The sequence below is a fragment of the Gouania willdenowi genome, chromosome 9 (genome assembly GCF_900634775.1).
Source record: "Gouania willdenowi chromosome 9, fGouWil2.1, whole genome shotgun sequence".
Taxonomy (NCBI): Eukaryota; Metazoa; Chordata; class Actinopteri; order Blenniiformes; family Gobiesocidae; genus Gouania; species Gouania willdenowi.
Genome location: NC_041052.1, coordinates 30441035 through 30455118, shown reverse-complemented (window position 1 = coordinate 30455118; position 14084 = coordinate 30441035). Strand labels below are relative to the sequence as shown.

At 40.7% G+C, this 14084-nt stretch overlaps 1 protein-coding gene across 2 annotated transcripts; it reads left to right on the top strand.

The window, feature by feature from the left end:
• Positions 1 to 1207: 1207 nt before the first annotated feature.
• Positions 1208 to 6557, top strand: cfap77 (cilia and flagella associated protein 77). 2 transcript variants are annotated; one of them, XM_028458074.1, is made up of 8 exons: positions 1220 to 1311; positions 3046 to 3091; positions 3684 to 3747; positions 3848 to 3944; positions 4057 to 4309; positions 5065 to 5161; positions 5248 to 5352; positions 6371 to 6557. In XM_028458074.1, exons 3-8 carry the CDS (start codon positions 3685 to 3687, stop codon positions 6533 to 6535), a joined length of 780 nt encoding a protein of 259 aa, XP_028313875.1. In that variant the 5' UTR covers positions 1220 to 1311; positions 3046 to 3091; position 3684; the 3' UTR covers positions 6536 to 6557. The 2 variants fall into 2 exon arrangements, with proteins under 2 accessions (XP_028313874.1, XP_028313875.1); XM_028458073.1 differs by lacking the exon at positions 3046 to 3091 and having other exon boundaries at positions 1208 to 1311.
• The last annotated feature ends 7527 nt before the right edge of the window (positions 6558 to 14084 follow it).

The window sequence follows — 14084 nt, the reverse complement described above, 5'->3', positions numbered from 1 at the left end:
TGTGTTTGTCTTGTTTTGTGCAGTAGATGATGTTAGTTTGTCCTTTGTTATTATCTTTAATGAACTTAAAGCAGTGTGTAAATGCAAAACATGTTTTTCCGTAAGTTATAAATGTATCAAACACTACCCTACGCCTTAAGAGGGATATTGTTGTCCTTATTGTAATACATAATTTGTTATTTTAAAACAAATTCCCCGGATCAAAGATTTTACACTTCTTTGTCTATTATTGTCTAATACTAATAACGTGCTTAAATGTAATTTATGATACACCCGTAGTCTTTGAATGCAGCTTTGCAGAACAGTTCTTTGTTGACAGGTAAATCGAAGCTGCACAAAATCTACAGGAGTGATGTCACAAAGGAGTGTCAGAAACACCAATGTCTTAATCTCTCTATAAAAGCAAGGAATCTCTGTTTGTCTGTGTGTGTTCCTCAAATATCTCTGCGGATCAGAATCAGACTGACCTGAGAGTTTCAACATGGCTGCTGCATAGTTTTCACCTGTGAAAAACACTCTATAAATAAAGCATACTTACTTACTTCACTTGCAATGTCGAATTTGTTTGGACGCACCACCCCCACGCCTCACCTCCTGAGTCAACGGACTCAGTGATGATTTCACCAGCTTGATGATGTCATCAGTAGGGTTGGGCACCGAAAACCACTTCCTATTCTGAATTTTAATTATTATTTTTGGTTCCTAAATGCCCGCACTAGTTTGTTTGCTCCAGGGTTGAAGTTTGTTTCATTTTGTTTCACATCTATCTGGGCTGTAGCTCTTTGTTTTTTAGACTGCTGCCAACTTGTGTGTAGTGTTATTTCAGCAAGTTTCAGTTTTACAGTTACAGTTGGGGACCTTTGTAATTGAATACCCTAGTTTCAGTACAGCAACCAAATTAAACTGTATCAACTAAGTGAACTAATAAAAATGGCCTGTGTAAAGGCTTTTGATGAATGAAAAAATTCTCTTGTGAAATCTGTGACCTGTTGACTAGCACAACTCAAAGAATCGGAATCGAGAATCATTTAAAACAGGAATCAAAATTGAGAATTGAAATCGGCATCAGAATCGTTAAAATCCCAAACGATGCCCAAACCTAGTCATCAGTCCTAGCTCTACAGTGATGATGTCATCAGTTCTACCACCATAGTGATGATGTCATCCATATGTTCTAATGTTTTGATGGTCTATTATTACAGTGTATCCTTTAAAGAAGCCTGTAAAGACTGACCAGCACGTATCTTTATTGAGCTACGTTTGAGAATATTGTAAACTTCAGTGACTAATTCAGCAATATTCCTGAATCAAGTGAGTAAATACTGCATGTTGTATAATGTTGTAAATTGTAAAATACTAAGTTGATTAGGGCCAATTTTGATGGAGAAAATAATTTTGGGCAAATCAAGAATAAAGTTGAAATTTCTCGAATAAAGTACAATTTTTGTGGAAAAAAGTAGGAATATAATGTGGAGATTAAAGTCGAAAAATTAAATGAAAGTTGAAATTTCTAAAATATACTCAAAATACAATATATTGGTGATAAGGTGATAAAAGTCAAAGGTTTGCTTCATAAATAAAACGTTGTAATTTCTTTAAGGACTTTGAAGAGATATTGGCAATTACTCAATCTGTTTGGAAGGAAAAACCAGTGAAGTTTGGAAGAAGTGGCTGCATTCAGTCCGTCTGTGGCTATTGAGACGCTGTACGGAAACAGATCAGAATCAGAATCAGAATCAGAAAGGTTTTTAACTCGCCAAGTAGGGTTAAAACAGCACAAGGAATTTAAATTAGCAGTTGGTGCAAAGACCAAAAAAAAATAAATAAAAAATAAGCCAGAAGCAATATTAATAATGATAGGGGCCAGTTTGGATGGAGACTGTTGCCATGTGGTGAATTGGCCATAGTCAGCTTCCATAGATTTGACTTTATTAGCAAACCCTCCACTTTTATCACCATATTGTATTTTGAGTTTATTTTCTAAATTTCATCTTTTAATCTTGATTTGCCCAACATTATTTTCTTCCTCAAAATGAGCCTTAATCCTATTCTGTGGTAAATGTATTTACATATTCAGTGATAATCCTGTGTGAATGAACTAATATTGTAAATAGAAGCTTTATTTAAATCTGTTTCATTTGAACATTTAACATTTAATCAGAATTGACTGATTTTGCTACAGTTTTGTGCGCATGCTGGTTTAGAGCAAGGGTCACAAACCTGGTGCCCACGGGCCCCAGGTAGCCCTCATAAATCATGTAGGTGCCCTCAGGAGCTCTAGTCACCAATGAGCTCCATCTAACATCTGATTTACTTTCCAGGATTCAAACTTACAAAGATACATATGTATTAGAGATGTAGTTTGTACTTAGTAAAGTTAAATACTGCTGAGAAAGTTTTAGTGCTAAATTCATCTTTAAATGTTCATTTTTGCTGAAACATTGTGACAAATGTTTTTAAGTGTTGCAGATGTGGTGTATGGTCAGTGGTATAGAAATATTTTTAAAAACGCAAAGTGGATTTTCCAGAAAATTTAATGAAAATAGAAACTGCATGAATTAGGAGAAATAAAGTGTTTCATATTGAAACCTAAACATTTCCTACCCTTTTAAGTTACTGCTAGCCTTCCTCATTATCTAACCCTCTAATAAAAGTGAAACCGTGAAAATGTAGTATTTAAAAAGTTATTTTCTAACTGGTAGCCTTTCGGACTTTTTCTGACGTCTTCATATCAAGGCTACATAGTTCAACTCCACAGTGAGACGTCGGTTTGAAACTAGACGATCTTTGTCTAGCGATGACGTGTAGTGTAAAGCAAGCTGTGCTGCATTCAGGAACAATCTAAACATTTAGTGTCGAGACAAAAAAGTCAAGATACAAGTTGCTAAGATATTTAAAAAAACAAAAAAAACAAGCGGAAACTGAATTAAACAGACTTTATTGCCGTAAATATAACCGGAGGCATACAATACTGCAAAAATAAAGTACAAAAAATAGGTTGAGTTTACGTTCATTTGTGACGTTAGATGTATCCCGTTTCCATAGCGACGGCCAGCAGTAGTGTCGGACGTGCTGAGACTCAACATTTGAGGTAAACCTTCCCTAAATATCTTAAATCTAACAGTGAGATGAGTTTATGTCTATGAAAACTCACTTATACATGAACTATTGTGTATTTAGTCCATTATTTACTATAAATATCTGAAATATATAGAATATTAAAAACAACAACCAACAGTTCTGCATAAATCATGTAGGCCAAGAATATGAAGACATTTAGTAATTTAATGTTGATCAAAGGAGCTTAAACAGATCATTTCATATGAAAAAAAAAAAAAAAAAACTACAGGAATATCTGAACAGGTTTTGTCTTAATAGTGAGATTTCGGTACAGTCTTATCACACTTTAGTTTAGATCTTTTTTCTTCATTATTTACGTGGTTTTAATTTTGATTTAAAAAAATGCTGGTACCTGATTGGTTGATGATGTCAAAGGTTGTCTACAGCTGCCAGTCCTTTGATGGACTCAGTAACTTTCTTCTTCTGCTGCTTGTTACTGAAGGCCTGTGTTCTTTGTGCGCTGATTTCAGCACATTTACTAACAACACTTTGTTTTGTTCATGTTTTCACAACAAAGATTTTTAAAAGTAAGACTAACAGAAACGTTCTCCTTTCATCTCTAGAATGTCGTCACCAAGGATCGGAGTGGTCAGAAAGTCGATGCTGAGTAATCCGAGGATCATGATTGTAACACACGCACACACACACACACACACACACACAATGATAATGATGATGATGATGATGAGATAATGATGATGATGATGATGATGATGATGTGTTACAGCCTCCTCCTGGTCGGTCCAGGATGGTTCCTGGTCTTCCAGGTCCAGACTTCACATATGGAATCACCTCTAAGTGCAGAGATGGAGGGGTGGCTGAAGGTAAGCTACAGACAGGCTACATACAGACAACAGACAGACAAACACAGAGTCTATGTTCCAGGTACTAGACTCTTTGTTCCTGGTCTTCACTAACTGTGTGTCTGTGTGTTAGTTCTGACCAGCTGGAAGGTTTCAGAAGGTCGACAACATCGAACAAAAAAGGTGCAGCCTTTGGACTTTGTGGCTCTGAACCGAAACGCGGTGCGGTCCGGTTTGACGACGTCCAAAGAGCTGAGTCAGCACCGCGCTCAGAAGGTCAATGAGCACGGTGCTCCTCATTGGTCTGCTGGCAGACCAAAGAGGAGAGAAGCTTCAAGATCACCACTGCCTGACATCACCTACGGGGTTAAAAGCAGTAAGAACAGGTAAAACACACACACGGAAGGGCAGAAAACAAACATGGCGGCGCGTGTAGGGTCCATGTCGGACCCTGATTCAGACACAGAGGACGAGGAAAGAAGGGCTTACTCAGAATGGTTTCTAGTAGGGAAATGAGGAAATAAAAACTGAGGAAGAAATTAGGGCACAGCGGGGTTTAAGAATAAATGGGAGTTAGAGGAAAGCATTGGTGAGGAGAGAGAGAGGGTAGTCAGGAGAAAGAAGAAAGAAACTCGATGTAAGGTCATATTGAAATTAGAATCAAAAGACGGGGAGAGGTTGAGTAGTAATCTTTTTAGGTTGACTAGAGAGGTGAAGTGTAAAAGTGGGAGAGACTGAGATGGCGAGGTTTGGGAGTTTGCTGATTATTTGTACAACGAAAGAACAAAGATAAAGCATTGAAAATGGAGAGTGTGTGTAGGTAGAAGGTGTTGGATAGGTTTGTGATTGGAGAGAACAGAGTCACACGAGGAGTCATTTCTGGGATTGGATTTGAAGAGAGTTTGGAGAAGCTGGAAAGGGAGATTAGAGGAGTGAAAAATGTATTTTAATTTCAAGTTAGATGGGTCCTCTTAGTTTTGGGTACAGTCCGATACAGTAGGTGGTGGAAAATGCACCTTTCATTTGAGTGCCACCCGCCAATAAACCACACAAAGAAGAAATAAAACACACAAACACACACACATACAGGTACACACAGTGTTGACGTGTGTGTGTGTGTGTGTGTCTGCGTGTGTGTCAGTGAGTCGATTCCTCTGTGGGACCTCCTCTCCTATGAGTACTCTCACCGCTGGAAGGAGGAGCAGCTGAGCAGGAACTTCAGCCCCCAGACAGACAAGGTCAGTGCCAGGGTGTCATCATCACTGTGGGGACAATTCACCAAGCTAATGTGTGTGTGTGTGTGTGTGTGTGTGTGTGTGTGTAGGGGAGAACAGGTCGTGCAGCAGAAACCAGGACCAGCCTGCTGAGGAGGAGGAGCCCATCTCTGCCAGTTGAACAGAAACGGTTCACTCTGTCCCAATTCAAACAGGTAAAGCACACACACACACACACACACACACACACACACACACACACACACACACACACACTATAAATGGTCTTAAAGGACTTATTGTATATCATGCTATTTTAAACCTTCCAAAGTCAACTACAGCCACATATGGTTAATTTTTAACATTTGGCAAAATAAAATACTAATTTATTAAGAAATATGTGTATGGTCACTGTGGAGGGGACAGTTCATACTTTAGTGACATCACTAAAGGCTGAATCGGATGCACCGCTCGTTTTTCACATAGATATATATATATAAACACTACTTTCCCGCGCTGTTAGACAAGTTGTTTTTCAAAAGCAAAAGCAGTAATTTCAACATGTACAAGCATCCTATGTTATACCTACATATAATAAGGTTTGTAATAAGCCAAATTATTTGTAAATCCGTCAATATTTTATTGATAGAAGTATTTTTGTTTAAGCTGAACACTCACTTTCCAACAGCTACTGTAGAACACATCAGAACGTCAGTTGTCTGAGGAAAGATGGCCGCCGTTGAGCTACGCTGGCGTAACCCGCTCGCGTCATCTAGTGTTTATATATAAATCTATGGTTTTTCAGAAGAGGGCAGAGCAGCAGCTCAGAGAACAGAATTAGAGAGGATTGCTCAGAGATGCAGGAAGGAAGCCCAATAATACTTTGTGTTTTTGATAAGGAATTAACATTGTAACAAGGTTACAGCGCTGCACAGTTCCACATGGAGCTGTCAATCAATGCTCACTGTGACAGGTGGAAACCAATCCTCCTCCTCCTCCTCCTCCCAGCAGCGTTCAATCCATAGGGCAGTCACTCTGACATTTTACAACTAAAAACACTACATTTAAATGTAAACTAAAATGTGAAGAGTACGACTAGGATCAATAAACCTGATCATATATGGTTTCAGCAGAACAAAGTGGTTTCAAGGTGGAATTACACTTTGAATGAACAGGTGAAATGTGATGAAAACTGTTCCAGATGTTGTGTCCTTAAACCTATGGCATGTGCAGGTCCCAGCAGCGCTGGACACCTTCAGGAATCCAGAGGATCGCCCCCGAAGACTCAGCACCCAGCAGCTGTCCAGCAAGGAGCGTCACGGCAGGGACGGAGACATCCAGGCCTTCCCTCAGGACAGCGTCACCTTCACCTCTGACCTCCATGTTAGCGTGCTTTGAAATAACACATCTTGATTTCACAATAAAAGTCTAGAAAAAAAGTTTCTTCTCCAAAGTCAAAGGAACACACACACACACACACACACACACACACACACACACACACACACACACACACACACACACACACACACACACACACACACACACACACACACACACACACACACACACACACACACACACACACACACACACACACACACACCTTTACTTAAATTTTCCTGGTATTTGCATCATATATTTTATTTCTTTTATTCAGTTTCATATTCATTTATTTTTAATGGCTCATAAAATGAATCAGAAATGATCTGTTGCATGTTATATATAATGATAATATATGTAATGTATTTCTAGCGGCCCTAAAGACATTTTTTTCTAGAATCACTTTTTGATCACGTTTGTTATACCGTATGACAAAACAGAGTAAAGTTATTTTAGCTGCATTTTATTATTAATGTTATTATTAATAACTAAATTCCTATTTTACAAAATGAAAGTGTTGTTTAAGATTGTGTTGTTTTAATGAGAAAAATCATAATAAAAATGTACAATGTATTTTTAATCAGTACTAAAAAAAAAAAAAAAATGTATCTATTACTGGACATTTCAGGCGACCACATTTAAAATCCAGGCGACCCCACATGGGGTCTCAACCCCAAAGTTGATAAACTCTGCCTTAATTTGTCTGCTAAACGAAGATTGGAGCGTTTCTTCCTCTTTGATTGAAGACAAAATGACTCCTCCTCTTCATCCTCTATTCAAACCCTGGCTGCTAATGGAGATGCAGCTCTCCTCCCCTTCCTCCTCCTCCGGGTTCCTCATCGACTCAATGCTCTCTCTCAGCCCGCCGGGCTCGCCCCTGTGTCGGACTCACCTCCCGGAGCTCCGCCCGGGGAGCAGCGGGCCTCCGCCGCCCTCTCACCCCGGGCTGGAGCTCGTTCCCCGGCAGTTCTGCACTCCGCTTCCCCGCTCCTTCCTGATCAGTGACATTCTAGGGGCACAAGTGCGCTCTGACCCGGGACAGCTCAGATCTGACCCCGGCCATCCCGTGCAGGACTTTAAGGAGCGTAGTCCCGGAGCTACTTCCAGCGGAGGTAAAATAAAACTTTAAAACTTCTTCTATGTATAATTTTATGTTCAACAACAGCAGAAACAAACATCTCAAATAATACATTAATATTAACATACTAAATTATTCTTTATTTTCTTTCCGGATCATCAAAGAAACGTTTGCCTGTCTGTGACCAAGTTTGATGGTTCCGTTGGTTTTCATGATTCTAATGAAATGGTTCTGGTGGTGCTGATAATTCTAATGGTTGGCCTGCAGCCTCTGTCATGAAATCAGTAATATGCGCCCACAGTAAACCACAGTAAAAAAGTAAAAAAAAAAAAGCCATTTTGCCATTTGCGTTAAAAAAATAATCATAAAATAGATTATTTGCATTTGATGTTAATGGTTCAAATAATTTCAGGGTGAATGGTTGGCCCCCACACATTTTCATCTCGTCACATCTGGCCCTCTTTGCAAAAACTTTGGACACCCCTGATTTAGATGGTTCTAATGGTTCCGACTGTGCTAATGGTTGTGTTTTCATGTTAATGTTCTGACAAACAGTCAGCAAAAATTAAAAAAAATTCCTTTTCACGGAGGCACAACAGTAAATGGTTCTACGTCAGGACCTACGCCGTCAACATGTTCTGCGACACGGGAATGCATCGCTATGCGATTGGCCACCGTGCCGTGAGGGGGTTGTGTCTGTGTGTTACAAATGAGCATTAAAAAGCCCTTGTTTATCTTGCAATTACAGAAAACAATGTTTTATGTTTTTGAAGCATTTTAAAATGTAATTTATTACTGTACCTACCCATGTGTGTTTTGTTCGACACAAAAATTAAAACAACGGTTTAAAAACGTGCACTTTATTTTTCAATAAAAACATATGCAACGTTAAGTATAAAAGTGTATTGAGCGCACTGTTGACTGCTCTGGCCAACAGTGACACCGGGGGCGAGGGGGCACATCCCCGCTGTAGGGCGGAGAGAGTGGGGCGAGGCTATGGATGGAATTGATAAGAATTTAGCGATTCTGATTCCACTATCGATGCTGCTTATCGATTCTCATTGGGTGAGGGAATTAAATAATACAAATGAATTTGTTTGTTGTTTTCAGAAGAAAAGTCCGTGCAAGAAGAAACTGTTGCGCGAGTGTACAGAACCCGTAAGTGACTAGCGTAGCAACAGAGATGCTACGAACAGCACGGAGGACAGCGCGGCTGCGGGTGGAGGAGGTAGATTCTCCGCGGTGGACAGTAAACAACTATATGGAGGAAGGAGCTTCACTTGGTGCGAGCATAACCACAATATACAGGACCTGTAGGAGTTTATTGTTACGTATTTGCAACGTAAGAGGAACCGACAAGCAGAATTGACAGACAAGCAAACAAACAATTCCTAGGAATTGGATTACTGGGAACCGGTTCTATGAAAGAACCGGTTTTCGATTCCCATCCGTAAGCGAGGTAACCTGGTCCACGGCCCCGGGAAGCAGCAAGTTGGGAGCCAGCGGTGTAAAACTCGCTTTAAACATGATGTCATGTCTGTTCCTCTGGCAGCCTCCACAGCATGTTAGTCATTGTTTACCGTAAACGAATCACACACACACTGTAGGTACAAAGACAAAGCAGAGTAGCGATAATAACAGTAAATACACACCTTTCGTCTGCGATTGACTGCGTTTGGCAGTGCTTCCCGTGTGCTGCAGCCATGAAAGAAAATATTAAAACTCTGGCACTTTTAGTCCGTCTCGGTTCTCTCTGTGACTCAATCCACTGTGGAAACAACTCTCGTATCGCTCCGCAAAAAGTTGAAACATGGCAGTGTTACCTAGAAGAGGCAGTGACCGGGGCTGAGGTTTGAAGTGGACCAATCACAGCGCTTACGTTCTGCGTCGCCTCAACGACTAGTCAGGATTTTTGAGAGGAGCATGTCAGGTTACGGTGTCATGTACTGAGTTTACCTCCTTACTGAGATTATAACCCTAACATAATCCAATAAACAAATAAAACACGTCCGTTCACTTTGAAAACAAAAAAAACAAAAATGAATTATTTTTTTTTAGCAAAAATTCATTTTCCGGTAGTACGCATATGCGTATTAACAATCTCAGTACGATGCCCACTCACCGGTGTCACAGTCTGAGATTACCTCCGTACTGAGATTATAACCCTAACCCTAACATAATCCAATAAACAAATAAAACATGTCCATTCACTTTGAAAACAAAAACGAACCAAAATTAATAAAAATGTTTTTTAGCGAAAATTCATTTTTCGTCAGTGCGCATGTGCGCGCATGCGCATATCAATCAATCTTTTATTTGTATAGCGCCAAATCATAACCAATGGTATCTCAAGACATTTTACAGTACTCTGTAACTCCACACTAAGGATCCCACGGACCTGCAAGACAAAAGCCAGAAGGAGTACAGGAGCAAACACACAAGGGAAGAAGCAGACATAGAGGGAGTGTTAGAGAGAGGAATGGGACCCTCTCCGGTCCCTCTCTAACCTAAATGACCTCTCTCTTAACGCCCTCTCCAACCTCTCTCCAACCGAGCATGCCAGACCCCCCGGCAGTCTATGCCTATTGCATCTTAACTATGAGCTATGAGCTGGTTCCTAACTAAAAGCTTTACCAAAGAGGAATGTTTTGAGCCTAACCTTAAAGGTAGAGAGGGTGTCTGCCCCCCGAACTGTGGTTGGTAGATGGTTCCAGAGAAGTGGGGCCTGATAACTGAAAGCTCTTCCTTCTATACTACTTTTAGAGACAAATGGAACAACGAGTAGGCCAGCATTTTGATCTCAGCATATACAATCTCAGTACAATGTGAACTCAGATTATGACACCCGGGAGGGGGTCTACATCTACGCAGAACCATATTTACCCTCATCAGTCTACCATCGCACAGTGAGGGAGCAAGTGAAGCTGCTGCAAATAATATGCGCGGGAGCGGTGCGCTTTTTCAAAATAATATAAACAATAAAATTCCCATAAATAAAAACATGGAAAACTAGTACATTGTGTTTTATCTCCATTACACAAGCCTGTTTTTAGAAGCATCATGAAATTGACTTTTCAGGGGACTATAACACCAGAAAACAGGTGAGTTTGGGAAATTAAACCTCAAATACTAAGTTGTTGGGGTTCTTAAAACAAATGGAGATGTGTGAAAAATAACATAATACTGGACCTTTAATGTTCCGTTTGGTGCAGCGGGTCAGAGCAAGGCCCGTAAAGCTCGGACAGCGTTCAGCGAGCGCCAGCGCTCAGTGTTGGAGCAGAGCTTCCAGAAGCAGAAGTATGTGAGCGTCCAGGAGAGGCAGCGACTCGCTGAGGGCCTGAAACTCAACGACACGCAGGTCAAGACCTGGTACCAGAACCGCAGGTACGTCTCACTTCATCTGTGTGCAGAACTCCATACCAGCCCATAACACATGGTTCTGGTTAGCTTAGCATGTAGCAGCACTGGCTGAACAGGCTCAGAGGGTAAAAAGGCGGGGCTATTTAATCATGACAAGCTATCAACTATTGAACTGTTTTATAGAACTAATCAATAAATAAACTTTTGCATCATCTCTCCTGAAGTCTTTGATTCTTCGATGTAATCCATGAGCATGTCTGATGGTGATCTGTTGTTCAGTGTGTCTCCCTCTAGTGGTGACAGGGATGATGACATTAGCTATGTGTGTGTGTGTGTGTGTTACTGCTGTTTGAGCTCACTGGCGCTCCCTGGCTGTGTCTCCATCAGGACCAAGTGGAAGCGTCAGGCGGCGGCAGTAGCTGTGGAGACATTCTTCTTCCATCAAGCCCCACCCACTGTGAACCTCTACCTGTACACAGGCCACGCCCACAACCATTATAACCCAGTCCTCCACAGGGAGGAACTACTACACTGATACCATCGTCCCAGTACGAGTGACAGACTTGGAGGAGGAGGACTGGAAACCGAAGTGGGAAGGTTCTACATGAAGGATCAAAGTTGAGTCATTAATCAGTCCTGGAACACTTTTTCCTCATTGAACAGTTTCACAATGCTTTCATTAGGCCTGTGAATATTATCACTGCAACTTTTTGTATACATTTTCCACATTAAGTCCTTAAAATATTATCTATCTTATTGAAAAATGTTGAATAAAACAGGAAAACTTAGTAACAATTAGCATTTCCATGAAGTGAGAAGTCCAGACAAAATAACAGCAGTTACAGAAGCTAACACTAACTGGGAGCTCTAAACTGTTTCCTATTAAAGTGGAGGATGATCAGAGACAGAAGTGGGCAGAGCTTATCACTGACCGTCTTTGGTGCTAACATGTGACCACTGCAGCTCTGTGAGCACTGACAGCTGTCACTTCCACTCCCAGTCAAAGCAAATGGCTGCAGAGTTAAACTCCAGAAGCCTGTGAGCAACACTGGTACAGTATACCGTCATTACAATTATTATTAATAATAATAATAATAATAATAATAATAAAAATTAAAGTCGCAAGCAGAGTCCGAAGGAGTGGCCAGGGTCGGTACCCATGTGTATCAAATATGAGACTGTTTGAACGTTGTATATGAGAGTTATAGCAGTTTTTGTATTATGGTGTGCAAAATGGCACCAGTCGAAAAAACCCAGTATGAAAGGGAAAACCAGTTAAGAATCACTCTCAGTGAATTTGATGCGAATGCATTGAAAAATAGCCAAGATGCAGCATCTAGAATGTGATGGCGAAGGATTTTCCAGTGACATTATAGGCCCCTCCCACTGATCACAGCCTGTTTGTCTCCATCAGCGACCTGCTCCCATCTTATAAGATTCATCCAACACTATTTGGAAGTCAACACAACATGGAGATGCAGCTCTCCTATCTTTCCGCTAGCACTAAAAGCGTTGGATGCTACTAAAAGAGGCGCCCTCTGAGTACGCAAGGCATGATGGGTAATTTTAACATTGATTCTTGTTTAGGGCTGGACAACCATCATGTTTATTAAATATGAGGCAGATTGAACTTTGTATCTTGGAGTTATATGGATTTTTTTATTATGGCGTGTCATAGTTGCTAACAGCAAACATGACCATAAATGGCGCCAGTCAAAAACGAAAGGCATGATGGGAAATGTTTCAAGGCAGTCATGAATAGGCTTGGGCAAATGTCATTTGTGTGAAATTTGAGGCTGATTGAACTTTGTTTGTCAGAGTTATGGGGATTTTGAAATTGTGGCGTGCATCAGAAATTAGCATTGCAACTTTGCGACGGCGCCACGACCAAACCGTTAGAGATACGCAAATTCTTTCGATGACTTTTAATCTTCAGTGGATCCCAAGCGTTCTGGCCGAGTTTGAAGCGAATCAGATGAAGCCCCTCAGACTGGTTCACGCATATGCGTTTTGCCACCTTTGACATTTGACTCAAGATGGCTGACTTCCTGTTTGGTTTTGGGCATGGGTCATTGGTAACTTTTTGTTCATCTTGGGGTCAAGAATACATGTGGCGAATTTTGTATGAATCGGGCAAACCTGCCTGTTGTGTGGTTCCATCGCGTCGTGCGTGCATTTTTTTCCAAAATATCTAATTGTTCAGCAGGCCTGAGTTGCGTGGAAATTTTGGTGGGACTTTGGACATTCTAAGGGGCAAAACCGAAAATACCCAAGAAAAGCAAGAACAACAGGCTCCTACGGCCAGTATGGCCTTCGGACTCTAATAATAATTAAAGCTGCAAACAGTGATGAACGGGCCCTCGCAACCACATACATGACGGGTAGTGGTGCATGTCGAGGTGTGGCAGAAATTTTAAAGTCTTGAGACGTAGCTGACCATTTTCAAGGACTATAACACAAACTTCCCTGCAATGTTCTGTGCAAATATAATGGTAATGATTTCTTTTTACCAATAGGTGGCTAACCACTGCACTCCATAGCCATGTGCGCGCTAGAGCTAATCACTGGAGAGCTTTCTGTCCGCCTTGCTCTGATGCCATGGGCACGTGGGGCACGGTAAGCACGCGAGACCCCAACGAGACCAGCCGTCTGGGTCAGCTGCGGCAGTTCTCCAAGAACAACTGCAGAGTTGTATTACCCCCCATTGAATCATTTTGCCATTCACATGTGCAAATCCACCAAAATATCAAATTTTTCACGAGTCCTAATATGCGTTCAAATTTTCATGAGTTTTTGAACGTGTTTAGGCCCTCAAAAATACAATCACTTTTTTGTAATAATAATAATAATAATAATAATGAAAACGAGGTGCGTTACAATAGGGTTGCTAGGGCCCTAATAATAATACTAATTGTTTATAAACGGAGAGCTGTAATGTGCAGTCTGAATGTCATAGAGCAACAGTTTATGTCTGAACATTTACTTCTGCACTTTTCTAACACTATAAACTCCATTCTTTGTGCATTTTTTTAATGGACTATCATGGTTATCTTTGAAATAAGTAACATTTTAGGTAATAACAGAATGACCTTTAACATGAGCCCACACAATTAAAGTCTGCATGAT

What these genes read in the sequence shown, in the direction of transcription:
- cfap77 (XM_028458073.1), top strand. Translation starts at nt 3,685, where the DNA reads ATGTCGTCACCAAGGATCGGAGTGGTCAGAAAGTCGATGCTGAGTAAT. An exon ending in GTTAAAAGCAGTAAGAACAG is followed by an intron (nt 4,310 to 5,064) that starts GTAAAACACACA and finishes CGTGTGTGTCAG; the next exon opens with TGAGTCGATTCCTCTGTGGG. An exon ending in CTCTGTCCCAATTCAAACAG is followed by an intron (nt 5,353 to 6,370) that starts GTAAAGCACACA and finishes TGGCATGTGCAG; the next exon opens with GTCCCAGCAGCGCTGGACAC.